Here is a 24,253-nt window from a genome sequence, read left to right on the forward strand (position 1 = left end):
AAAAACAATTAAGTCTCCTTGGAAAGTCAGCATTCCCCCTCCCCCCCCCACCAATCCTGCCCCATCCACCAGTTGCTTCTTCCATCATCCTGGCACAGCCACTTGGTGGCCTCAAGGCAATGTTCTCCATTGTGCTCCCCACGGCTCTGGCATTGCTGGCAGTGACTGAGCCAAAACCCCACACTGTACCCAAGGCTGACATGCACTGAGATGAGCAGGCCACTGGCACCTATTTCCTGAACTCTGTTCCTGTGCTGGGTGCCACCTTGTTAAGAAGGGTATCTGAGACAAAGAGGAACAGGCAAAGAGAGAAGAAAGGGAGAAACGAGGCTGAAGGGTGGAGTGAAAGCTGGGGAAGGAGGAGTGTAGAAGGAAGAGGAGTGCTCTGGCTGAAGCAGATGGCTGCAGGACGCTGACAGCCTGCGCTCAGCCATGTGGCGATGAGGACGTTTGGTGCTGGGCTTCCAGCTGGAGCTCTGTGCATTTCCGTAAGAAGGAATGGAGATTATGTGCCTTGTGTGTCTTCTCCACTTGTCTTCTGAAGAGGGACCACGCTGTGCTGCTCGCCCTCATCACCTACACAGGGCACAGAGCAGCACCTCAGCAAGAGTCAACAAACCACAGAACAGTTCTTCCCTCTCTTTGTTGCTCCAGCCCCCAAACCCAGCCAGCAGGCAGGCATCAGGGCTCACCTTCTGTCGGACAGTTGAGATAAGCAGCCTGGATGCTGTTCCCATTGACCAGAGCCATCGCCTCCTGCTTGATGGAGCTGCCCATCGTGTTCTCTTCCCCATTCCCTTCATCATCATCATCTTCTGAGTCCACCAGCACTAAGACATCATCAGAGTCTTGGCTCCTGTCAACAGCAGAGCGAGGGGAGGTGGGCTGATGCTGAGAACAGCTTCTCCTGACCCTGTTCCTTCAGACTGCATCTCCCCTGGCCTTGACAACTTTATATAACCAAGAAGACCCATTTGCACAGACTCTTCCAACCCTGCACTAACCATGTTTGGAGAATAGCTGGTTTCAGACCCTGCTGGCACCAACACCACCAACAGCATTCTGCACTGCTTCCCATTCGTCTTCCAAAGTCCTCCAACCATCTCATCAACAGTCATGTACTATACTGCAAGAACCCCTCCCGAACGGAGTCATCCTCCCCTCCTGCACAGATGGGGAACTGGAGGCACTCAGAATAGAGTCTTCCCATGCCGCAGCACCACAGCTGTGGGAACAGAACCAACAAGGGCAAGGAGAGGGAAGGAGGTGACAGCAGGAAGCAGAGAAGAAATCCAGTGCACCAGAATCCCCACAGAAGTACTTGCTTACATGCAGCTCTCAGACAGCCCCCCCAAAGAAAGAGAAGGACACAGTGTAGACACCCATGCAGAGAAGTAGACTGCCATTTCACTTTATACACCAAGTTTTATGGCTCACCTGCACCATGGAGAAACTCTCCAGCACAACCTTCCCCCACGCTAACAGGACCACCTCTGCATGTCCAGAGGCAATAACAGGTGCTCCCCTCATTCTCCTGCTCCCTCACCCACACCAAGCCTCACCCAGCCATGCTGAACCCTTCCACTCCCACCTAAGAACAACTCTCTTCTGCTCTACTGGAGATCACAGCTGCCAGGATGGTAGGCTAACAAACCTGGGCACAACCAGACTGAGGAAAATCAACTCACCTGAATGCAGCACCTAAATGGGAGAGAAGAGAGGAGAGAAGGGAGTGTTAGAAACCAATCCCAGAGCAGCTGCTGGTTTTGCTGTGCAGCTCCTACCAGCAGTGTGGAAGGAAAGGGAAGAGTAGGAATGGCACTGCACAGCTCCCTGCAGAAGCTCAGGGCAAGATACTTGAAGCATCCAGCTATGGAAGGGCCCTGTGTTCCAGCCCAGCTCCTCCAGGGCTGATGGGCTCCTGACCAGGAGCACAATGATGCCCAAGAGCTGGGAGTAGTCAGTAGCTGACTCCAACACAATAGGAAGGGCAAGTAGGTTAGGGAAAATTCCCCCCAACTGCCTGGCTTGCACGGAGGAGAGCTCCTACCTCTGAGGCACAAGAGAGGATTGTAGTACAAGACAACCCCGGAGATGGTGAGAACAGCTATCAGGGACAGGACCACCACCGCACCCACGACTCCAACTATGTTCGTTGGTTCTGCAGAAAGGGCAAACACAAGAGGCCAACTTGTCACTGGGACGTGGATGGATGCCAAGGATGTTCAAATAACACAGGTCTCAGTGCTGCACTGCTCTGATTTCCCATCATTTCTACAGTCCCACCATCACACAAGGTGTGCTCGTATGGTGAGACAACCATGCTTCATTGACATGGAAAATAACACTGCAAGGTTTCTGTAAAAACCAATCAGCTCCTGCTTGTTGCTGCTTGAGTGCTCCTGTGCTGCCAACACCAACAGGAAGGACCAAGGAGCAGCTGTGCTCCTCTCTCAGGCTCAATACACCAAGGTGAGAGGAATGGAGCCTTTTAACTCTGGGATGAAAAGACCCAGTTCTGCACCTCACTTGCAGTGAAAGCATGGAAAGTATCATGGACAATCAGTGACAAATGCAGCCCCACAGGGGCTCTCCAGCAGTTGTCATGAGCTGTGTCCCTGCTTTCCTTATACTCCCAGCCACACACAGCAACCCCAGGCAGCCCTACTCACGCTTCACCGTCAGGCAGACGAACACCTCCCTCAGCCCCACGGGGTTCTGTGCTTTGCAGACATAACAGCCCCCGTCGATGCCCTGGGAGCAGTTCTGGATGGTGAGGTGAGACACATTGCCCTCCTGGGCAATGAAGTACCTCCCTCCAGGTTCAATCTCTGGCTGGGTGATGCCCCGCAGCCAGGTGAGTCTTGCTGCAGGCACGCTCTCGGTCACACGGCACGTCAGGGTCACGTTGTCACCCACAAAACAGGTCTTTGGGGGCTCCAATTCCAATGAGGGGACTTCTGAACAGCCCAGAAGGAAAGAAAACAGTCAAGGAGGGGATGGAAGAGTTAAACATAACAATCTATTAGCCATCTGACTGATTAGTAATCATTAACAGAAGAAAACATTTAGGTTGAGACTTGAGCAGCCTTCCGTGGAGCGATATGATATGATATGAGCAACTTTCACTTCTCCATTTTTGACACCTGCGTTTATATTGACAGAGGACAACACCTGGAGGGAAGCCAGTAGGAATATGGCAGAGGAGAAAGGCAGCCCAGGGGGCTGGGGACACACACAACTATTCTGACATAAACCCAGCCCCAGTACACTTAAACTCAAGCTGAGCAAGGCACTAAAACCACTGGTTCATCTTCTCTGTTCTGGCCACAAGTATGAGTGTTTGCACAGGTGAAAAGGTTGGTGCACAGGGACTTGTCAACTCCAAACATGACTCAACAACAACTCTGCCATGCTAGGTCTCACCTGTAGGACTTCTGTGCCTTGTGCAGTCACAAATCTTGTCAGGCTGCCTTGTTTGCATCCCTTCCCTGCTGCAAGAACCAGCAAGGCTGGCTCTGGAGGGCAGAGAACGATCAGGGTACCTGTCTGCCCCACCATTAATCATTAATATGGTGAAGAAACCAACTTACTTATCTCCACAGAGCATGCAGGCTCCTCCTGCTTCACAACGTGGCTCCCAACACACTTGAACACTTTGCGGTGGGAGAGGTAGGAGCTGTTCAGTGTTTCCACGTGGGTGTCTGAGGAGCTTGTGGAGCTGATGAGCCAGCTGGAGTTCTCCAGATCATGTCCCTCTTCTTGCCAGTGCAGGGTGGGGTGGGGATACCCCCCAGGCCAACTGCAAAACAGCTGCAGCATCAGCCCCGAGGAGGAGGTCTCAGCCCAGCACTTTGGGGTGGAACGTGGTGGATCTGTCAGCAAGAAGGTTGCAGTTAGTTAGAAACATATCCAAGTCACTTGGTGTCCCAGGGCTGGAACCTCAGAGAAAGCTTGGTTTTGCAATCATTCTCCTTGAAAGTCTCCACGGTTTCCCTGCCTGTTTCTCCCTGATCAGTGTACCACTGCCTCAGGGGAGCATAACTGAACAACAGCCAACAGGGACAAAGCAGGAGGCTGCTTTGCAAAAAGTATCACAGCAACCACTAGAACACAGGGAAAGGACACATTTTTGCCACAGCTTTGTCTGATGGAGACAGCTGTCACTGCTGTGTGGGGTCACACTGCCTCACTCAGCCTCTTGCCCTGCCATGTTCACATCACACTGCAGCAGTGAGGACAAACTCCAAGAAAAGGGAGGTGGGTAAGGTACTGCTGGGTTCATGCCAGGGCCAACCACCGGGTAACTGAGACTGTGTTTGTTATTTAAATTCAAAAACAACTATAGGCAAGATGGGGCAGAAACCAGTAGAAACACAAGAGCAGTCCCCTGGGGCAGAGCAGAGCTCACATTTCATGCAGCTTGAGTTCATGCCTCTCCCCCATCAGCTGGTTTCTTCACATTTCTGGGGCTGTCCAGGAGTATGATTTTGGTGGCGAAACTTTTGCATATACACACCCATATGCAGATACACACACGTGTTCATTTAACAGCCAGAGGGATTCTGGACTCTGATCCAGGCAGAAGTAACACAGTGTCCCTGCAGCTGGCTTGCTGCTACAGCTCAACAAGACTTCACTGAGAGATGCTGCCAAAGAAAGCTCCAAAGAAAAGGTGTCAGAGGGATGAGTTATGCTTATTTTGTAAAGCATTTTTCAAGTGACTGGAGAGATCACATAATTTGGATTAAAGGGGAAAAAAATCATGGCAAAAACCCACGTGAGCTGCAACAATACCTTCTCAGGGCTTGGCTTTCCAGGAACAATATACATGCACCTTTTATGATCTCTGAAAACAGCCAACTGTAGCAAGAGATTTTTTCCTATGGCACTTCCTCTGTTCCAGCTCCAGGGTGGTCTCATAACTGACTGTGAATATTGGCTGTGGTTAACAAGAGCAAACTGTCAGCCTGAGACACCAGAAACTGCCCTGCATTGAAAGGTGGGCACAGCCAGAGCACTGTTTTAAGCACAAAGAAAACTTTTTGGTACATCCAGTATGAGGTGTCAGCTGGTAACTTCCACACAAAGCCTGAAGGTCCTGGGTGATGTTGTTTCTGTACCTGAGGCTCACTCCAGCCCTGGCCAAGTTGCTCCTATGCCAGCAACAGAGAGCATGAAAAAAATGGGTATTGCTTCTAACATCATGTTGATAAGCTTCAACTTCTAGTCTGTGCTGATGTTGCTTCTACTGACCTTAAGCATCACTAGAAATCTCTTTCCCACCTGCTTAAGGAGACTCCAGTGGTGCATATTGCCTTTGTGACCTCTGGAAATTAACTGACAAGTCACACATTAATAAACCAAGTGGTACCAATGCTTGGCGTGTTCACAGACCATCAGAAAGAAAAGAAAAAAAAAAAAAAAGGAAAAGAAGAGCAATAGCATAAGGAAGCCTTCAGACATATTTAGAGAACGTTCAGGTTGGAGATTAGGAAAAAATTCTCCTCAGAAAGAGTGGTGAGGCATTGGCACATGCTGCACAGGGAGTGGTGGGGTCACTGTCCTTGGAGGTGTTGAGGAGAAGGACACATGTTGCACAGCTTGGTGGTACACTGGTGACAGGTTGATGGTTGGACTATATGATCTCAGTGATCCTTCCAATCTTAATGATTCCACGATTTGCACACAATCAGTGTGGAAACAACTCAGATTTTGAGTGACTCTCAGAAACGGTGAGTGCCAGCAGCACTGCTGCTCGTTGATATCTTTGCTCATGAGCATTTTGCTTCACTGCTCTACATTTAGGGCTCCCATTTCTAAGCTCCAAGCCTACAAATTCTCTACAGCAGCCAAAGGTTTGATTCTTTCAGTCCAGCCCCTGTCACCCTCCAGCTTCATCTGCAGGTTCCTCACCCCAGGAAGGGAATTTTCACCTCTGTGAATGTCCAGAGATTTAATCTGTACAGAACAGGTACAGCTTTTACAACACATACAAACACCGACAAAGAAGCAACACCCTGAACGCAAACAGAAAACAGCCGTCGCTCTGCAAATGTTGACAGAAAGATCAGCAAGAAAAGAAAGAGCTGGTAAAGCAAAGATTGGCAATGAAGCAGAATTGGCAGCAGCCTTTCCCTCTTCCAAACCCTATGGTTGGCATGGAGGACAGCAGGTTGCAGCCCAGGCCTATGAAGACTTCTAAGAGAATGGATAAGGAATGGAAATGGGACCCAGGGGTGGAAGTTCTGGGACAGACTTACTGGCTACCAGGAGCTGGACTCTGTGCTCGTGGTCCGTCTTGTTCAGCACCTCCTTACAAGTGTAGTTGCCCTCGTCCTGCAGCCGCAGCTCTGAGATGCGCAGAGAGCTGTTGTCCACCAGGGAGAAGCGGACGTCTGGGGGGAAGGCGACCCTCGAGGAGAAGAGCGGGGGAAAAGAGCGCGGGTCCCCTTGGAACCACAGCACCTCAGTGGCCTCTTTGGAGACATTGCGGCACAAGAGGAGGATGCTTCCTCCCACCTTCCCAAAGACCACTTCTGCCGTTCCTGCAAAACAGAAGGGAGAGCGTTAGGGAGATGGGGACGACGACACACGAAGCCCTTTTCTTCGAGCTGCTCACGTCCCGTCCAACCAGAACCCAGCACAGAGCGGGCCTTTGTGAGCGCGAGGGCAGCAGCCCTGCTGAAGGCGGATGAGACTTCGGAAGGGAAAGGTGATTTAGGAAGAAAACCGCGGGGATTTCTGCTCGGCCACCTATAGCCGCGCCTCCCACAGCCGCGGCGCTGCGCCGAGCTCCTCGGGCCGCCCGTCCGCCCGTACCTGCGGCGCTGCGGCGCGGCACCTGCGGCCACACGCACAGCGCGACCAGCAGCCCGGCCAGCGCCGTCCCGCCGCCGAACCGCATCGCCGTCCGCCTCCGCCGGCACCTCCCGCCGAGGCCGGACCCGCCCGGAGGCGGCGCGACCCGCCCTCCGCCCTCACCTCCCCCTCGGCTGCCCGGCCGCCCCCCGCCGAGGGGACACCCGAGGGCCGCCCGCCGCCATCTTGGCCGCCCCCGGCCGCCATTTTGAGCGCCCCCGGCCGCCGCCGCCGCCATGTTGGGCGCCCCTCGGCGCGGCGCGGCGCTGCTTTACGGCCATCTTACGGCTGCGGCGGCCTCGCTGCTGCGGAACGAGGACAGCGGGGCCGGCCGGCCGTGGGGGGAGGAGGGAGGGCTGGATTTTGTGCGAGGCCCAGCGAGCTGCTCCCCAGAGCCAAAACAAGGCGATTTTCTGCAGGGTGAAGGCCGAGAGCTGCTCGGGGCGGTCGGCGCAGCGCCCGCTCGCAGCCACAGCCCACGTTTACAGCTCAGCTTGGGACACTTTGTATCGTCAGGGATTGACGGCCGTGTGCCACGCTTACCTGGCGTGCCCCCAGAGTTTATTGCCCGTAAGCACAGCGGAGCGGAGCCGCTCCCCGGCCGATGCCCTCAGGGCCGCGCGCCCCGGAGGAGCGCAACGCAGCGCCGCCACCTGGGGGCGCCCTAAGGACGGGAGTCGGGGGGGGGAGGAGGCGGGGACGCCAGCCAATGGGAGCGGAGCGCGGCGCCGCTGCAGCCAATAGGAGCGGAGCGGAGGGAGGGGGCGGGACTGAAGGGCGGCGATCGCGCGGCGCGGCTGTCGCGCAGCCCGGGTGCGGAGCGGAGCGGCCATGCCGGTGGAGCTGGGGCTGTGGGACGGGCCGCTGAGCCTGAGCGAGGTGGAGCAGAGACCCGCGCACCCGCTGCGCGTCAAGTACGGCTCCGTGGAGATAGACGAGCTGGGCAAGGTGCTCACCCCCACGCAGGTGAGCTGGGGGGGGGAGCGGCCGGGCCGGCGCTCCTTCCAAGGCAGCGGCGGCTTCGGGGCTCCGCTGGGAGCGGGGCGGGGCGGGAAGAGCCGCGTGGTGACGCTGCCGGTCCTTCAGGTGCAGCACCGGCCCACCAGCATCGAGTGGGATGGCTGTGATCCCCACAAGCTCTACACCCTGGTGCTCACCGACCCCGATGCGCCCAGTAGGAAGGATCCGAAGTTCAGGTAATGTGGTGATTTCCTATCGAATCTGAGGAAAATGGAGCGTTGCTTTTAGACCGAGCGGCTGGCAGGAGGCGGGGGACGTGCTCTGCCCTTGTATCCGTCCTCACAGACCTGCACAGTGCAAGGCAGAGCAGCTGATTGTGCCGTTTTCTGCCAGTAGCTTGAAGCGGCGCAGATGTGCTGCTCGTTGTGCTGCGTGCAGGAATTGCAATTAGGGCTCAGTGCAGCGGGGAGCAGCTCGCTGTCAGGAACGCACGCAGCACTCGCTTCTGGGCTCGGAGGTGGGTGCTGGTGCTACAGGGATGGAGCTACAGGACGGAGCTGCCCATGGGCTCTGAGCCCTGCAGCAGGCACTGGGCTCCAGCTGCTCTTTGGGTTTAACGAATTAGAAATGGCAGCGGTTAGATTTGGTTATCCTAAACCATGGGAAAGCAGCTGCTCGGAGCAGTGGAAGGTCGTACCTGAGGGTTGTTGTGCAGCCTGATTGTTTTATTTTTAGTTTTTTAACCTTCTTTCAGAGAATGGCATCACTTCCTGGTGACCAACATGAAAGGTAACGATGTGGGGAGCGGGACCGTGCTGTCAGACTACGTGGGCTCAGGGCCCCCTAAAGGAACAGGTGGGTGCCTGCCTGCAGCAGTCCCAATGCCTGGTGGTGGTGTGGGTGGGTGGGTGAACGTGGGCTTGGAGGGGGGCACAGTGCTGCAGAAGTGGCCCACGGGTCCACCTGCATCTAAATCCAAGCCTGGTCAGGAGTTAGCAGCGCCACCCCTTCTGTATCTGTTGAGGGGCTGTGTCTGCATTCAGTAGCCAGAAGGAGCACAGGTGTGACACGAGCCATTCAGGCATCTCAAGATATCTCCCTTAAGCTCATTTAGCTCAGTCATACTTATCCCAGGGAATGGTGGTATTGGCTGCCAGCAATCCTTGGGTGGACACGGGCTTTTTTTCTGACCTGGGTTCACTTCAACCCTTCAGCCCTGGAACTCCAAGCAAGGTGCACTTGTAATGCTGTCTCATCCCTGCAGGGCTGCACCGCTACGTGTGGCTGGTGTACGAGCAGCCGAAGCAGCTGGCCTGCAATGAGCCCATCCTGTCCAATCGCTCTGGCGACAAGCGAGGGAAGTTCAAGGTAGCAGCTTTCCGCAGCAAGTATGAGCTGGGGGTGCCGGTGGCTGGCACTTGCTACCAGGCAGAGTGGGATGACTATGTACCGAAACTCTATGAGCAGCTGTCTGGGAAATAGGGGGAAGGGACCTGACCACGCACTGTGCTGCATTCTCCGTTCCCTTGGAGACCGGTCTTGTCTAAGCATTTCTCTGTAGTTTTGTTTGCCTGGTGAGCTGAGAACCAGCTGCTCCTGCACTGACAACTTGAGCTGTAACTTGAACTGTAACCCCATCGATCTCTGTGAAGTGAATCTGCTTTGGTGTCAGAGCGGTCTGGCTGTGCATTGTGCTTCAGCTGGCTCCTGTAGGTACAGGCCATAGCTAAATAGGCTTCTGAAAAGCTGATGCTGTGAGAGCTGCCCCCATGGCCAACCTGCTCAAGGGAAGTCTAAGCCTTTGTGACTCAGTGCCACTTCAGAGTGTCTCTACTGTGTTAAAATGGTGTTATGCAGCAGCAGTGTGGGTACAGAACCACTTCTGTCTGTGAAGCCTTCTTTTTCCAGGAGGGGAGAAGGCAGCAGTCTATAAGGGAAACTGCATTTTTTTCTCCCCTGCAAGTATTTGGCCGGTGCCTCCACTAATGTGAACCACTAATTAGTAGAATGAGGTAGGGACTCTGGTTTATAGCATTACTTTCTGATCTCTGTTTCCACTCAAAGCTGAAAGGCTTTGCTTTGCTCAACTTCTCTTGTGACCTGGTGTTTGCTCACAGTGCAATTAAACACTTTGCAAGGTGGATGGATGGTGTGGTTGTCTTCTTGGGGCGGGGGGGAAGAGGGGAACACTTACAGGAGCAGTGTGATGTAGCAGGGCTCCTCTTCCAGTGTGGAAGGAGAGGCTGGAGCCTTGTGCTGGGAGCTCCACCATCCTGACAGTTGCCTTAGCATTTCCTGGGCTTGAGGAATGAAGTGCAAGGCAGGCACATCCCAGAAGCCCCTGCCTCACTCATCTCAGGGTAGTGTAGCCCCTAGAGCCTGTTACCTATTGCTGATGCATTCCTTGCAGCAAAATGGGGCAGCATTTGCTCACTTGAGTGCAGGTTTCACCTCCTGTGACATGCACTACCACCAGTATTACACACCTGAAGATGCATCCCAGCCCTGCTGCAGGGTACACTTGTTGCTGCTCTTCCAGCAGCCAGGCCTGGTGTTGTTTCCTAAGCACTTGGGGCAGGAAACAAACCGAGATTCAAGTCACAGGCTTGGTTTTAAAAAAATGAAGACAATGTAACTGCTGCACACAACTGGAAGCCTTCCTCCTCCTCCTTGTAACTGCTTCATGTCTCAAAGGAACTGTTTTTAAGGGGTGTGAAAAACAGACATGCATTGCAAACCTCAACACCTTGTAGCAACGCCCTGTGGAAATCAAGTTACTTTATATCCTTTGCCCCCAGGGTGGTCTTCCCAACCCATCCCTGAAACTCCATACCTGTAAGGCAGCACAGCCAGACCTGCAGCACGGTGCCAGCTGGTGGTGTGGTGGCACAGGCAGAGCAGAGACAGCACCTCATAGGCACAGGTCCTCCCAGAAAGGAAGTGTTTCAGGGGAACACCCCAACTAAACACACCAAGATATACAACAAAACACCAGAGGGAGCAGAGCCCAAGAGCTGAGCCAGTTCAGAACTTCTCAGACTGGAAGAAAGGCATAAAATAAAGAGATGAGCAGCAATGCAGCAGACTGAACACATCCCCTCCCCTCAGCCCAGAGCCATGAGCCACTCCTCCCCCAATGAGACAGCAAGGCACTGTGATGAACACTTTTATTTACAAATATAATTAAAAGCTCTGACAGTTACTCATGCTCTTCCTTTGAACCTGAAAAACGTTTTTTTGTTTTTGTTTTTTTTGCTGTTTTGTTTTCTTTGTTACTTTTTTTTTTTAATTTTTATTTTTTTTTATTTAAAGTGCATGCAAAAGAAGTAAAGCCTTTTTTTTTTTTTTGTTGGGTTTTTTTTTTTTTTTTCCATCTTTTTTTTATTGTAAGAAAATACACAGTTTGAAAGTGTGAGTAATGCGATATTTATGACCGAAATCATGGGAGACTGGGGGAGGACTTGGGAGAGGAACAGAAACATTAGAAAATAAAACAATAAAATGGACCAAAAGAAAGAGAAAAGAAAGGAGTGGGGATGGTGTGACAGAGTGCTGAGCTGCAAGGACTGAAGCGGAGGGGGCGGAAGGGAGAGGGAGGGAAAAGAGGGGGGGGGAAAGAAGTAAAAAAATTTCTGATCAGAGAAACAGTTAAAATACAATATGAAAATAAGTAAAAGCTCTCCTTAAATTCCTTCTATACACAAAATACACGATTTGACAAAGCCCAATTTGTGCTACTGGGATCCCGTGGGCTCGTTTTTAAGTGTATTCAACATTCTCTGCGACAGCAGAAAATGATTATGATACAATCAAGAGTACGCCGAGGAGCGAGGGCTGCCCCCCCTGGCACGGTGCTCCTAAAAATCACCAGGTCTTTGCCCACCCCCCACCCCCAAAAAAGTAATAATATGTCACCACTGATATGTACAGCACGATTCAGTTTTTTTTTTTTTTGTCTTCCTGTAAAATGTATCAAATTTTTTTTTTTTCAATCTTTAATAAAATTTTTTATTATTATTATTATTATTATTTCATTATTCCTGATGAATAAATACCAAAAAAATAAAAATAAAATAAAATTATGCAGCAGCTAGTTAAGGTAAGGCTGCGGATTTCGTCTCTCTCCCCCTGGGTTTGTATCTATCACTTATTTATTTATTTATTTTTGCTTGTACTTTCAGAGATTGGTGGAAAAATGAGTGATTGCTCCAAAGCAACAAACATCCACTTGGGTTTGGTTGGTTTTTTTTTTTGTTTTTTTTTTTTTCTCCATTAAAATCGTCTCCAAAGTTTTTCACTGAAACATTTTTAATCATTGCACAGAGACATCAATACTGTGACATACTATGGAAAAGACCGCCAGGAGCTGTCCTGCACCGGGACTTGACACAGGGGGAAAGGGAACCCCTGATGGAGTAAGAATATACAGGCACTAGTCCGACACGATGTCAGTAAGAGAGACAGAAAGAGAGAGAGCACGCCCGTTAACATGGGGAATGTTGGTTTTGCAAGTTTTGTAACTATTTTGTTTGATTTTTTTTTGTCTGGTTTTTGTTAAATGGCAAAAAGAAATTTCGTCTCATCTATAGTCCTCCTTGGGATAATCTAATGTGACCAAATTCCCAAAGCCCATTCGTAAGCTCTCCATGTCAAACGTTTCAATCTCTCGCTCCTGCCTTTCCAACAGAAACTTGATCCTCTCGCTGCGTTCCTTCTGGAGGGCGGCGAGCTCCTCTTCAATCTGCAAGAAGCACAGGCAGCACAGCCCCTCAGCAGCGCCCTCAGAGCACAGGCAGCCCTCTGCAGGTCCCCACCGGGCTGCACCAACTACGGCCACATGCACACAGCTGCTCGCTGCCAGCAGCCCACCCCAAACCCACCTTTTGTTCCAGATGTGCCCTGCGCAGTGACACCCTCTGCTCCAGCTTCTGGAGTTCTCTTTCGTGCTGTGCTTCTGTCTGCATCTTAATTTTGCTCTGGTACGCGTTGAGGAGCTCCATCTCCTGCTGGAGTTGCAGTCTCAGGGCTTGGCATTCTGCTTCTTGGGCCTCATCCAGTCGCAGCTGTGAGACAGAACACGTCGTGCTGCAAGGTCTGGTGGCCCGACTGCACCCACAGCCCTGCAGGCCCAAAGGCAGGAGGGCAGGGATGCTGCACCTACCGCTTGCGAGGCCATCATCTCGTTGATGCTCTGCTCATACTGCTCCGCCAGGATGGCGAGCTTCCTCGTCTGCTCGTCCTTCAGACTCTTCAAAATTGTCTTGTGCTCACTCTTTGGAGTTACTTCCAGCTGGTGATTCTTCAGTGCTTTGTACTGCTTAGTTTGCACTTTGCACGTGTCCTGGAACTGCTTTTTGATCTGCATTTCCATAGCCTGCCAAGGAAGGAACGATGTGAAGAGCACAGATTGCTTTGGGAATGCAGAGGTCACAGCGTGCCCGAACGGACACAGCCCTGAGGCACAACCACAGCTCCCCTGTGCTCTGCATTTCTCCTGCCCTGCGCATACAGCGACCAGCCCAAGAGCAACTCCAGTGTGTGCTGAGGTGCCACTGACCACAGGCCTGGGCCAGTAACAGGATCAACCAAACCTCCTCAGCCCAGGACATCACTGTCTTCTGCTGCTGCCCCCTGCAGCCATCACCTTGCCCCCTGCCTCCCACACAGCACAATGGCCTTGCCTTTGAGGCCTTCCATTTTGCTGCATGAGCTGCCTCTCATCACTACACAGACACTACACAGAGACAGCTGACCTGAGAACCTGTGAGAGTGTGAGGATATGAACAAAAGCACTACGCTTTTTCAGACATTCTGAGGAAGCAGCCATACCCCAGGGCAGCTCTGAACCCAGATAGAGCACAGGGCTCAGCACACCCGTGTTCATTCCCCTTGTTGATTTTTAAAGCAAGGAAGCATCAGCCAACCCCTTTCCATACTGAGGTCTGTAGGCTAACATGAGCGAGGGCCGCTATGGACTATCAGGTGCAAATCCTGTCATACCTCGTTAAGGAGCAGCCTATTTTTATGGGCAGTCTCAATTAACACAGCATTTAACAGAAATCCTCAGTGAGCTTTCTGCTACTTGCATATTCCTCATATCAGTGCAGCTCTGAGCAAAGGGAAGGGATGCAAAGGAGAGCATGGTGGAGAATGCTGGTTCTGCGGCACGGAAGCTGCGTGAGAAGCCTCAGACGCACAACCCTGCCTGCCCAGAAAGCATGGCAGGACACAGGTTGGGAGGGAAGGAAAGCTTCCAGCACCTTCAGGTTCTTTGGTTGCTGCCGGAGCTCCATGAAATGCTTCCTGTGCAGCTCCCGCTCTCGTCGCTTGTTGTATTCCAGCTGATTCTCAAGCTCAGTCTGGTGCTGCAGTCGGATCAGGTCCATCCGCAGCTTCTGCAGCGTGTGTAGCTGCCTGTATTCCAGCTCACGCGTCGACTCGTCGTGCCGGATCAGCATGGCGTGCTCCATTTCCTTCTGGGTCCGCTTCTTGTTCAACTCCTGCACAAGAGCACAGCAGAACACCAAAAAAAAAAAAGGTGAATTTGCAAAGCTGGGTGCCTCTGCCACTCCCCCGAGCTCTTCCAAGTGCACAAAACCAGCATGGCACCACGGGAACACTACTGATGAGGCCACCTGGCGTGGCCCTGTAACTCACACACCAAAGCAGCTCCCAGGTCCCCCAGTGACTGTCCAGTAGGTGGCACTGGGGCCACACGACAGTCCCCTGCAGCTGTTGCAAGTCCCAGAAGTTTCTAACTCATCCTAGGGTACCCAAAGCTGGTGGCGACCCACAGCCATGCCCACAGCTGGAGGCTTTTCTGTCTGTTTCACGTTTCCCCAGGCTGCTGTCAGATGATGGGAGACAAGGCTTCTTATACACTAATTACTAATGGTCAAAGAAGTAAATGGTCAGCTCCAAAGCACGTTATATAAGAAAAACTACTTCATCTGCCACCATATATAGGTGATTTTTGGCCCCACATGCAGTACATTTGATAAAATGATGATATATCCCAAGTCTCGTGCTACTTTGCAATGCACACAATTGTTTCTGCACACAGCGCCCTGCAGGTCTAAGAAAACCTTCAGCACTCTGTAAACCAACAAACAGGAAGATAACTGGTGCTGAATGCTGTCATTATCTCTGTCTCAAGGTATTGCCAACAACCTGCAGAGCCACGAGCTGAATCCAGCTCAGGTGAGCACTGATTCCAGCTGTACCCTTACTGGTGCTCTGCTGACCTTGGCAGATGGTCTGCTGGTACATTCCTGCTCCAGCTCTCAGCTTACCAACTCATCACTATACTTCATGCTAGACTGAGGCACAGCAGGGGCTGCCTGGCACTACGTATGCACACAGTGCCCAGGACATGGAGGGCTCAGTGTTGGCTCAGTCTAACAAATTTCTGCAGCAGAAGCAAAAATAATTAATTAATCTGAGCTTTTGCTTGCATGTTGTAATCCCATTGCACTTCTCAACATCAGCACCTGCAAATATCCACTCCAAACCTGCTGGATCTAACTGTGAAGACATTGCACAAGTTCACATTTAAGCAAAACTTGCACCCTGATAGCCAAAATAAAGATAAGGACATGCTGAAATGCGTTCTGTTTGTAGCACATGGCAGTGTGTGTGTGTTCAGCTGGGACATGTGTGCCTTGGCCTCAAGGCAGGCCAGCCAGCTACTCATGTGCCCATCTCACACCTGGTTTCAAGTCCAGTGTGAACAAATGAAAGCACTCCAGTCCACACACTTTTCCACTCGCAGAAAAACAACCTCCTGCTTACCTGCAACATCAAAGGTAAAAAATAACCAACACTTAAAGAGTGTTGTTTAAATTCAAGCTCCTGATCCAGTGAATTTGAGCTCATCAGTTAAGTGTGTGGGGAATCTGACGGCAGCAGAATGAATGTGTGGTTATCACAACAGGTTGACCAGTTGCTCAGTCTCAGCCTTTGCTAAAATACCTTCTCACCTAACGCTCCGTGAAGATTTCACATACTATACTGAAAAATAGATATACAAAAAAAAATCTAGGAGCACCAATTCTTTTTTTCCAAATTGGCATTCAACTATCAGCAGCCAGAAAGGCTAGATTTATTAATGTTTCATTACACGTTTTAAACAAGTGTTTACTTCAGCCAACAAGCAGAGCTCCTCATGCGATGCCCTTCCAGCCCTCCTATCCCACAGCTGGCTGTGATGCTCAGCACGGCCTGTGCTGTGAATGAAGCCCTCCCCCAAAAAGCCTAGGGGGCAGGAGCTCAGATCAATCCCTCAGGTCCAGAGTGGGTGGCTCACATGTTTCTTTCTGCAAGCCACTTATGCCACCCTCTTCCATTAATAAATAGAAGCAGCCATGTGCCAACTACATTTCTGTATAGAAAACAGGTTCCCAAAACACATTTCCTACACTTTTCTCAGTTCTGTTTGGCAACTGAAAACACGGAGATCTAATATCACAGTCACCAAACTGTCTTACAGACACAAAGGTACAATTTCAAGAACTCTATGTAGGAAAGCAACTGAAGAGTGCCATACTTCCCGAATGTTCTGCTGCTCCAACTCGTGCCTCTTGATCATCGTTTTTCTCTTGAAGAAACGGCAGTTTTTGTCGTAGTAGAGTCTCTGCTGGCTGAGAAGATGGGCCTCCTCTTCAGCCTGTGTGTGCTGCAGGTTCTCTTTGTGTTTGGATATTCTTTCCTGCTTCTCTTTCTTCGGTGTGCTGTGGTCCTCATTCATTTCCTGCACGCACAGAATCAAAAACAAGGCTCTTTTTAGCATCACTGTGACACAGAACCTGGAGAACCATCGGTCACTGGGCACCTCCTGGCACTCCTCCACCATTCAGTTCATGAAAGGGCAAGAAATGCAGAGCCCAGGCTGTCACCCAGCCGTGCCATCCCTGCCGCTTCTAGAGCTGCTCCCCCAAAAGGAGCAGGGAAAAGTGCCCAGTAGGAACAAACACCTTAAGGTCTGAACAGTGCAGCAATGAGAATACAGAAAACACCACTGCAGAGGAGGTATGTCTGTCCAGGCAAGGGATCTAAATCCTTGGCTCCCTGTACCAGCTTTACAAAGGAGTCCAGCCTGGGCTTAAGTTTCCCTCGTTTCAGTGGGACTAAAGCTCAAATCTGTTGAATCAGATATCCAACAGGGCCCTTTGCTATCCCCTTTGTCCCCCCTACTTTCTTAACTACAAATGATTTTGCTGGGGACACAGTTTGCGACAGACACTGGCTAAACACTAAGTTACTGATGTCTTTTTTTCCAGTTCATGTAAATAATCCCAAGGCTTTTATTCAAGTGACATCTGTATCACTGCTCTGATTGCTTACTGTCTGTGGGGAAAACAGATAAGGAGGAAGAAGAATTCTCTGTGAATTGCTGTTTCCCCTCATCATCCTCAGCTTCAAAGACTCCACTCCATGACATATCATGCAGGCTCATCCAGTATGCTTAAAGATTATTCCAGAAATGCTGCCAGATGACCCCAGTTCCTGACAGTTTACTTGCTAGGAATCTAAATTTGCTTCCATGTATGATGGCATCCTAAACCCCTGGGCTGGCCCAGGTTAATCAAAAGGAAAGTCTAGTTCATGTTCATTCCACACCCCTTCAGCCCTGAAAATGACAGCAGCTTGCCTCTTTAATCTTTTCCTTGCAAAGCTTGTATTGTTTCTTCTGACTTTCTAAAAAGGTCGCCAGGTCTTTCTTTTGCTGAGCCAAAATCTGTTGCTGGAATTTCTTTTCATCTGCTGCAGCTGTCTTTGCCTGCAAGGCACAGAGAAAAAGAAAAAAAAAATAGGGGTGAAGGTGCAAGCAACGAATCCAGAATCCAGCACAAATCAGTTTCCTCTATGCATTTTTGGTCTGTCATTCTCCCATCACACGTAAGACAAAGCCACAAATATTTGGCCAAATGAAATCTGCTTCCACATAAATAAGAAAACAGGATGCCCACACACATTTAAGAGCTTTCATTTCTTTTCTCTCTCCCAGAGCCACCTCGGAGGGCAAAAGCCCACTAACTATATGGAGTAACGGGTTGACTAACTATATGGAGCAGGCTGCCAGGTTACAGCTTTGTAGCTGCCACAGCCACAAGAAGAACCCCCTGCCAGGTGCCTACAAGTGTCAGTCCCTCAGCCAGCAGTCAGTGGCTGCAGCACTGCTTGATGCCAATGCTGTCCACCAGCACTCAGTGTGTGGCTGTAAAGCTGTTCCAATAACTGGCCAAGGCAGCTCCAGACAGTAACCACACCACGTGCTCATAAACATGGGTTTCAAGCACTATTTGAACTGGGTTTCACACTTTTCCCTTCGGAGCTGGTACACACTTCTCAATCACCTCTGGGGAGCCCACACTGGTACTCACCTCCTTCTCCATCACAGCCACTTGCTTCTTGGCCAGCTTCTCCAGCTCAATGGACGAGTTGTTGGCATGTGTCTCCACCTCCTTCTGCAGCTTGAGGCGGTGCTCGTCCATCTCGGCCTTCAACTTGTTTTCCAGGGCGATCAGCTGCTTCTGGTGCTGGCGCCGCATCCGCTTATATCCTGACATCTGTTCCCGCAACTCGTTCTCCTGCTCATGCTCATGGATCTGCCTTGTAACCTGAGGTAGGAAAAGGGAAAGAAATGCTACGTGGTCTTCATGACTGCCTCCTTATTAACTGCTTACCTGTAAGGAACACCACGCTTTGCTGCTGTGCTCTTTGAGGTCAACTTGCAGGGAGAGCCGCTCCAGGTTTCAGAGATGCTAGCATCTAATACTACAAATCAGGTCAAAAGGTTTCTCCCTCCTCAACCTTCCCCCATCTTTCCAAACACTTTATGTGGCATCTCCACTGCCACAGCAGAAAACGTCACGTTAGGAACAAAGAAAACAGGTTGCAGATCACTGTGGGAAATACTGGAGGAGGTCTGCAAATAAAGGTGCCTGCTGTACAACCTTCCTTGGAGACAGGTTTCAAATCCCAAAGGTTACGTGGACTTACAAGATGGCACTGCTTTAAGGAACTCGCCCCCATCCTTGGAAGCTCCCCAAGTCACCGCTGCTCCAGCGTGGTCCCTCAACACCTATTTCCTGCTATGAGCCACCTCCTTCAAAATTTCTTCTTAGAATTCAAGACTGAGCTCATTCCCTACCAGAATTGAAAGTTTTCTAACAAGGGAACGCTGTTCTGGAACTGTGTGCTCTTGACAAGATTGATCAGATGGTCTAAGCAGATTTTAAACCCCGCTCAGCTGAAACAAACTCACAAGTTCCACATTCATTTCCATGCCTAAGTGCATCCCTGTGAAAGGCAGAAAAAAAAACCCAGGAAGTCGAGCCAAAATTTTTCAGAAGAAAACACGGATGGTAATGCTTCCATTTTAAAAGATGAAAAGTGGCCAAGATTGATTTTTTTTTTTTTTTTTTTTCTAATTGAGAATACAGACTCAGGAACTTCACGTGTAATGATCTGCTCGTCTTTTGTAGGACAACCCTGGGAGCCAAAAGCTGGAGCTCTCAGCACACAGGTAGAGCTGCAGTCTCTAAGAGGGGATGTCTCCTTCCACACCTGACCCAAAGCAGCAGAGCTCAGCCCTCTGAAGGGGATTATTGGAGCCTTATGAACCAACAGCCCTTCCTGCAGCCTGCAGGAGCACAGCCTTCCCGATGAATTTCTCCATAGGCAGCCAAGAGGAAGAACTGGCACCTACCACAGCACTGCTGTCATTTGAAGGTCATTTTTCATAGATCTTTAAGATAAGTTCAGGCCTGGGATGGGATGTACACACAGACCTGAGAAGGCTGAAGCCAACAGAAGGACAGCAGCTGCTTTCCTGAGAGCCAACCAAGCAGTTCTGCAGCAGTTGCTAAGCTCTAACATCAACTGGTGAGTTCAGCAGTACCACCAATGTGTCACCAACATCAGGGAGGAGCGTGAAGAGGTCAGGAAGAGCCTCGCATGGCCTCTACCCTCAAATGGATTAACAATAATTTACAGCAAGGAGTCACCATCCAAGACAATAATGGCCAATCCCAGAGCAGAAAAAAGTCATGAGAGGACTAAGCTAAGGAAATGGAAGGCCTGTTTCCCCTGCACCCTTCCTAAAGAGGTCTGGAGCTTGATGATCCTTGAGGTCCCTTCCAGTCCAAGCCATTCTATGATAAAGGCAACTCTAGAGAGAAAGCAAACATCTGTGCACAGAAAACAAAGAATGAGCCCTGTGCCATACTGCACTCCAGCACCACAATGGCAAAGCCAAACATCAACCACAAGAAGTGCTGATGCACAAATCGTATCCTGCTATCACAAGGAATTTGGGGATGTTATTTTCAATTTGGCTGGATTAAACACATGAAACTGATGTAGAGTTTCTCTAAGAAGTCAGACCTGTTAATGATAAGAGATAGATGTATCCAAGAGACAAGAATCCAGCATTTCACATGTATGCTGTTGGCTATGTTAAGCAAGGTAACTTTAGGTTGGATATCAGGAAAAACTTCTTTACAGAAAGGATTGTTAAGCATTGGAATAGGCTCCCCAAGGAGGTGGTTGAGTCACCGTCCCTGGATGTGTTTAAAAACTGTTTGGATGTGGTGCTCAAGGACACGATTTAGCGGAGGGCTGTTAGAGTTAGGGTAGTATGGTTAGATCATGGTTGGACCTTACGGTCTTTAAGAGCTTTTCCAATCTGAGCAATTCTATGATTCTATGATTCTAAGGTAAGACTTCCAGGCTTGGCTGGGGTCTGGCACATGTGGTGACCCCCAGGCAGTAGCCAAGGATGTGCCTGGATGGGCACTGCCTGCAGCTATGGGAACGCTCAGTGCCACAGCAAGAGTCTAACAGAGCTGAAAATTAGTTATAAAGCATTTCATAAACATAGCTCCATAGGTTACAATGGGAAAAAAGATGATACAGGAAATGCTTATCACAAAGTTTGTTCTCTACGTAGCCAGAAAATGTCAGCATCCTTTAAAGCAGAAAAGTGTGGTTTCCTGAAGCCCCGCTCAAAGCACGGCGCAATCAGTCCGGTCATCAGCACAACCAAAGCTCTGCATAAAACAGAGCAGCTTCCATTAAGGTGTGACATTTTCTCAGTTTCTTATCGCTCTGCATCCTTGGCATACACAGAACTGAGACAGACAGATGCCTTCTCCAACCTACTCTCACACGCAGTTCACTCATCACATAAAATCCAAAGTTACTCTTATTCACTCTCCAAGATTTTCTGCTTTACGTAAGGAAGCCGGGCTCACAACTCCTCCAAAATAGCACTTCTTTAGAGATCCTTCTTCGTCTCATCACACTGCTCAGACAAGACACCGAGTTTTCTCCTAAAAAGAAGTACTTTCACCTCTCGAAACACCATGTCTTCTTTGCTGGATGGAGGCAGAGGACTGAGCAAAACGCCAACCACCAGCAGCCTTTCTCCCATTGAGAACTTTGAGATGAGAAAAAACAAGTTCAGCATTTTAGGGCAAAGATCTACACAGACAGCAGCCAGATGAGCTGATGAGAAACCCGACACCTGGAGTAAAACATCACAGCTGCAGCAGAAGAAGGTTCAAGAGAACAGCCACTGTGTAAATGCACCAGGAGTCGGTGCACGTGGATGGCCACAACCAGAGGCTGCTCCCATGTACCCAGGCATTTGGCTTCACAGACTCAGGATGAGATCATGGAACACTTCTGCTGGCATTTCCATTTCGAAGAGAATGCCAAGGCCTTCGATAGAGTCCCCACTTACATCATTTCATTTGATTCATTTGAAAACTACGACAGCAGCTATCGAGGAAATGCAAGAAGTGATAGAGAGTTAAAGGGTCAAGCATGACCCAGAAATGCAAATCAGTGCCTCGCTGCACATATTTAAAAACACACCTTTCACTGGAAAATGTTGATGTGCAATCTTATCAGCATGCAGAACATCCAGCCTTCTTTTTCAACACAGCTTTCCCAGCTTCGAGGCTGAGATTGGCATTTGCAGTGACCAAAGAGGAAGATGGTCCAGAATGACTATTCAAACTGCTGCCTGAATTAGGTAAGCACAAAGGTAAGAGTTTGTTTCAAAAGGCAAGAGCACTCCTTCAGCTTTCTTAACCCCATTTGTTCTTTTCATTTATTTATTATTATTTTAAGGAATTTTTATATGCATATGTTATTTACAAGTAATAGCAAAGCATCAGTGACAGTCTGGAAAGGTATAAAAGGTATATTCACAGCCTGACCTATGGATGCTATGGGAGCCTGGGTCTGCCCACAGGCACAGCCCAGCAGCCCTAGGCTCACTGCTTTCCTTCCTTCTGCAGTGCTGCCCTCCTCTCCTGTTAGAGGTGCTGGTCAGCAATCCTTTTACACCCAAATATCACCCTGCTACAGTGAGTTTGAGCTCAAAACTCCCATTTTCTCATGCTCCTGATTCTCTGCAGTTGAGGCTACATGCCTCTCAGTGCCCAAAAAGCAGTGTTAAGCTGCTGAGGAGCAAACTGACAGTCAGCAGCAATAAGGGAACTACCAAAGCATGCTGGCTCCCTTGATTTTTAATATAAAATCTTGCCCACAGATACTGAACAAGGAGACAAGGGGCAGGTGTGACTGTTTTCCTTTGACCAAAACAGAACCAACACTGGCCTCCTCCATCCAGAGGTAACACACACAGATAAAGAGAAGAGTGTGCTGTACTGGCAGCCACAGCAGCACCTCAAAACCCAGCACCTGTACTGGCACTCTTCATGTTCTGGGGAATTGGTTTCAACTTGGAATTTCTTCTAGGTTTCCATTTTGGAGCACACAGAGGTGAAAAGGGAAAGCCCAGCTCTAGATACATTAAGTGAGATATTTCTGCTGTAAACATAATGAAATTGCACCCACACCATGCAACCTAAGGACATGGTAACGACCCCATAATACCCAGTGATGGTTTGGGGAAGCTCTGTCAGTGCTGGGAAGGGGACAGGTACACGTGTGATGGGGACAACAAAGCTTCACATGACACACAGTGCCACTTGCTGCTCCATCAGCCTGCTGGTAACAGCGAGCTGACAGCGGGACTGCCCCGTGTCCCAAAGGATGCTGTGCATGGAGTTCACTTCAGTGCAGCACTGCAAGCCACACTGAGCACATTCCACAGAAAACTAGAGGAAGAAAAGCTCTCCAGAAAGCCCAGCACCTTTCTTACCCGCTATTAATTTTGTCCTTATAGTCATTTAGTAAGTGAAGCAGAGAGATTTAGGGCAGCCAAGTGACCAGGTGAGGCAGACACAGCTGCAGCCCCACAAAAGGCTACCATGGGAAACAAGGAGCCACCTTGGGGCACTGCTGCCTTCCCCAGTGCTCTGAGGACTGGGAGGACCTCACAGCCTGTATTCTTGCGCCAACATCTGCCACCAGCTCCCAGCAGCACCTTGCCACGGGAGCCACCCAGGTAGTCCAGGGATGACACATTTGAGGAAGAGAGGAGTTATGGACTCTGCAGGATGCATGTAAGGGATCACACACGTGTTCAACACACACACACACACACACCCATCTGCCCATCAAACCAGATATCTGTTTGGATGATGATGCTCAAGACACTGATCCCTTCCAGCCAATGTAACTGTCTCCTACATGCAATGGTGTCGGCACCGTGCTGTGTGCACGCATGAAATAAAAACGTGCAAGGCCTGCAAGGTCTGCAGGAGAGCAGAGCTGCCACATGTGGCAGGTGTGCAGCGTGAACCTCCATCACTCACATTTCTAGGTCACTCCTTTGGTGGGAGGAGGAGAGCAGCGGGGGGAGCAGGCGCTCAGCCCCAGGGAGCACTCGGGTGCTGTTACAGGAGTGCCCCTGCAGAAGATGGAACTCGGATGCCCTGCCCCAAATTTCAGCCTGCAAAGCATCTGGTGGTGGGTCTGACGGCCACGGCGTCGCTGTGGGTTGTAACCACGGCAGCAATCGCCGTACAGAAAAAAAAACGTGGCCGCTGCTGCTCCTCTCTGTTGAGAGCCTCCAGCTGTGGTTGCACACGCACCGCTGCCTCCTGCACGCACAGAGATTGGGAGCTGTGCAGTGGGGAAACAAGAAATGGTGGTGCTGAAGGGAGAAAAAACCATTCAGCCAGGGCGAAGCCAGAAGGGGAGGGCTCGCCGTTGTAATTTCGGGTTGGTCCGGGATGATGTCATAACACCAAGCAAGTGCCAGGCCGAGCGGCGGCACTTCCCAGCGCTCCATCCATGTGACCTCCAACACCGTGGGGCTGGAACACGTCCCACTCCGTGTCCCTGTGCCTCCCCAACCCTCTCCCTTCCCCTCTTTCCATCCGTGCACCCTCCGGTGCCCGCAGCCGTACGGGGCCGGGCGGGAGGCGCGGCTGTAACTCTGGCAGCACACACCCCTCTCGCTACTACAAAGGCGTCCACAGAAATCCCATTTGCAATAGTACAAATCTGG

At 50.5% G+C, this 24,253-nt stretch overlaps 3 protein-coding genes across 8 annotated transcripts in view; 1 reads left to right on the forward strand and 2 right to left on the reverse strand.

Moving 5' to 3' along the window:
• Window positions 1-20: 20 nt before the first annotated feature.
• VSIG10 (V-set and immunoglobulin domain containing 10) lies at window positions 21-6,973 on the reverse strand. Of its 2 annotated transcripts, XM_031592189.2 has the most exons (8): window positions 6,823-6,973; window positions 6,264-6,548; window positions 3,594-3,875; window positions 2,673-2,960; window positions 2,051-2,161; window positions 1,689-1,701; window positions 693-856; window positions 21-576 (listed from the first exon to the last, which is right to left on the reverse strand). In XM_031592189.2, the coding sequence occupies exons 1-8, from the start codon at window positions 6,905-6,907 to the stop codon at window positions 506-508; spliced, it is 1,299 nt and encodes a 432-aa protein (XP_031448049.2). In that variant the 5' UTR covers window positions 6,908-6,973; the 3' UTR covers window positions 21-505. The 2 variants fall into 2 exon arrangements, 1 of the variants encoding a protein (XP_031448049.2); XR_016458742.1 differs by lacking the exon at window positions 21-576 and having other exon boundaries at window positions 718-856; window positions 1,005-1,701; window positions 6,823-6,959.
• Window positions 6,974-7,627: 654 nt separating this feature from the next.
• Window positions 7,628-9,964, forward strand: PEBP1 (phosphatidylethanolamine binding protein 1). Its single transcript, XM_031592191.2, has 4 exons — window positions 7,628-7,827; window positions 7,948-8,057; window positions 8,576-8,676; window positions 9,086-9,964. Exons 1-4 carry the CDS (start codon window positions 7,693-7,695, stop codon window positions 9,301-9,303), a joined length of 564 nt encoding a protein of 187 aa, XP_031448051.1. The 5' UTR covers window positions 7,628-7,692; the 3' UTR covers window positions 9,304-9,964.
• Window positions 9,965-11,175: 1,211 nt separating this feature from the next.
• Window positions 11,176-24,253, reverse strand: part of TAOK3 (TAO kinase 3) — a 70,739-nt gene continuing 57,661 nt past the window's right edge. For all 5 annotated transcript variants that reach the window (XM_031592195.2, XM_031592193.2, XM_090120947.1 and 2 more), the window contains 7 exons: window positions 18,204-18,440; window positions 17,471-17,599; window positions 16,367-16,570; window positions 14,082-14,321; window positions 12,983-13,195; window positions 12,702-12,884; window positions 11,176-12,562 (listed from right to left, as the gene is read on the reverse strand). In XM_031592195.2, the coding sequence (XP_031448055.1) occupies window positions 12,401-12,562; window positions 12,702-12,884; window positions 12,983-13,195; window positions 14,082-14,321; window positions 16,367-16,570; window positions 17,471-17,599; window positions 18,204-18,440 (1,368 nt within the window). In that variant the 3' untranslated portion in view covers window positions 11,176-12,400. The remainder of the gene's footprint in view (window positions 12,563-12,701; window positions 12,885-12,982; window positions 13,196-14,081; window positions 14,322-16,366; window positions 16,571-17,470; window positions 17,600-18,203; window positions 18,441-24,253) is intronic.

The sequence above is a fragment of the Phasianus colchicus genome, chromosome 18, assembly GCF_987193195.1.
Source record: "Phasianus colchicus chromosome 18, bPhaCol1.hap1.1, whole genome shotgun sequence".
Taxonomy (NCBI): domain Eukaryota; kingdom Metazoa; phylum Chordata; class Aves; order Galliformes; family Phasianidae; genus Phasianus; species Phasianus colchicus.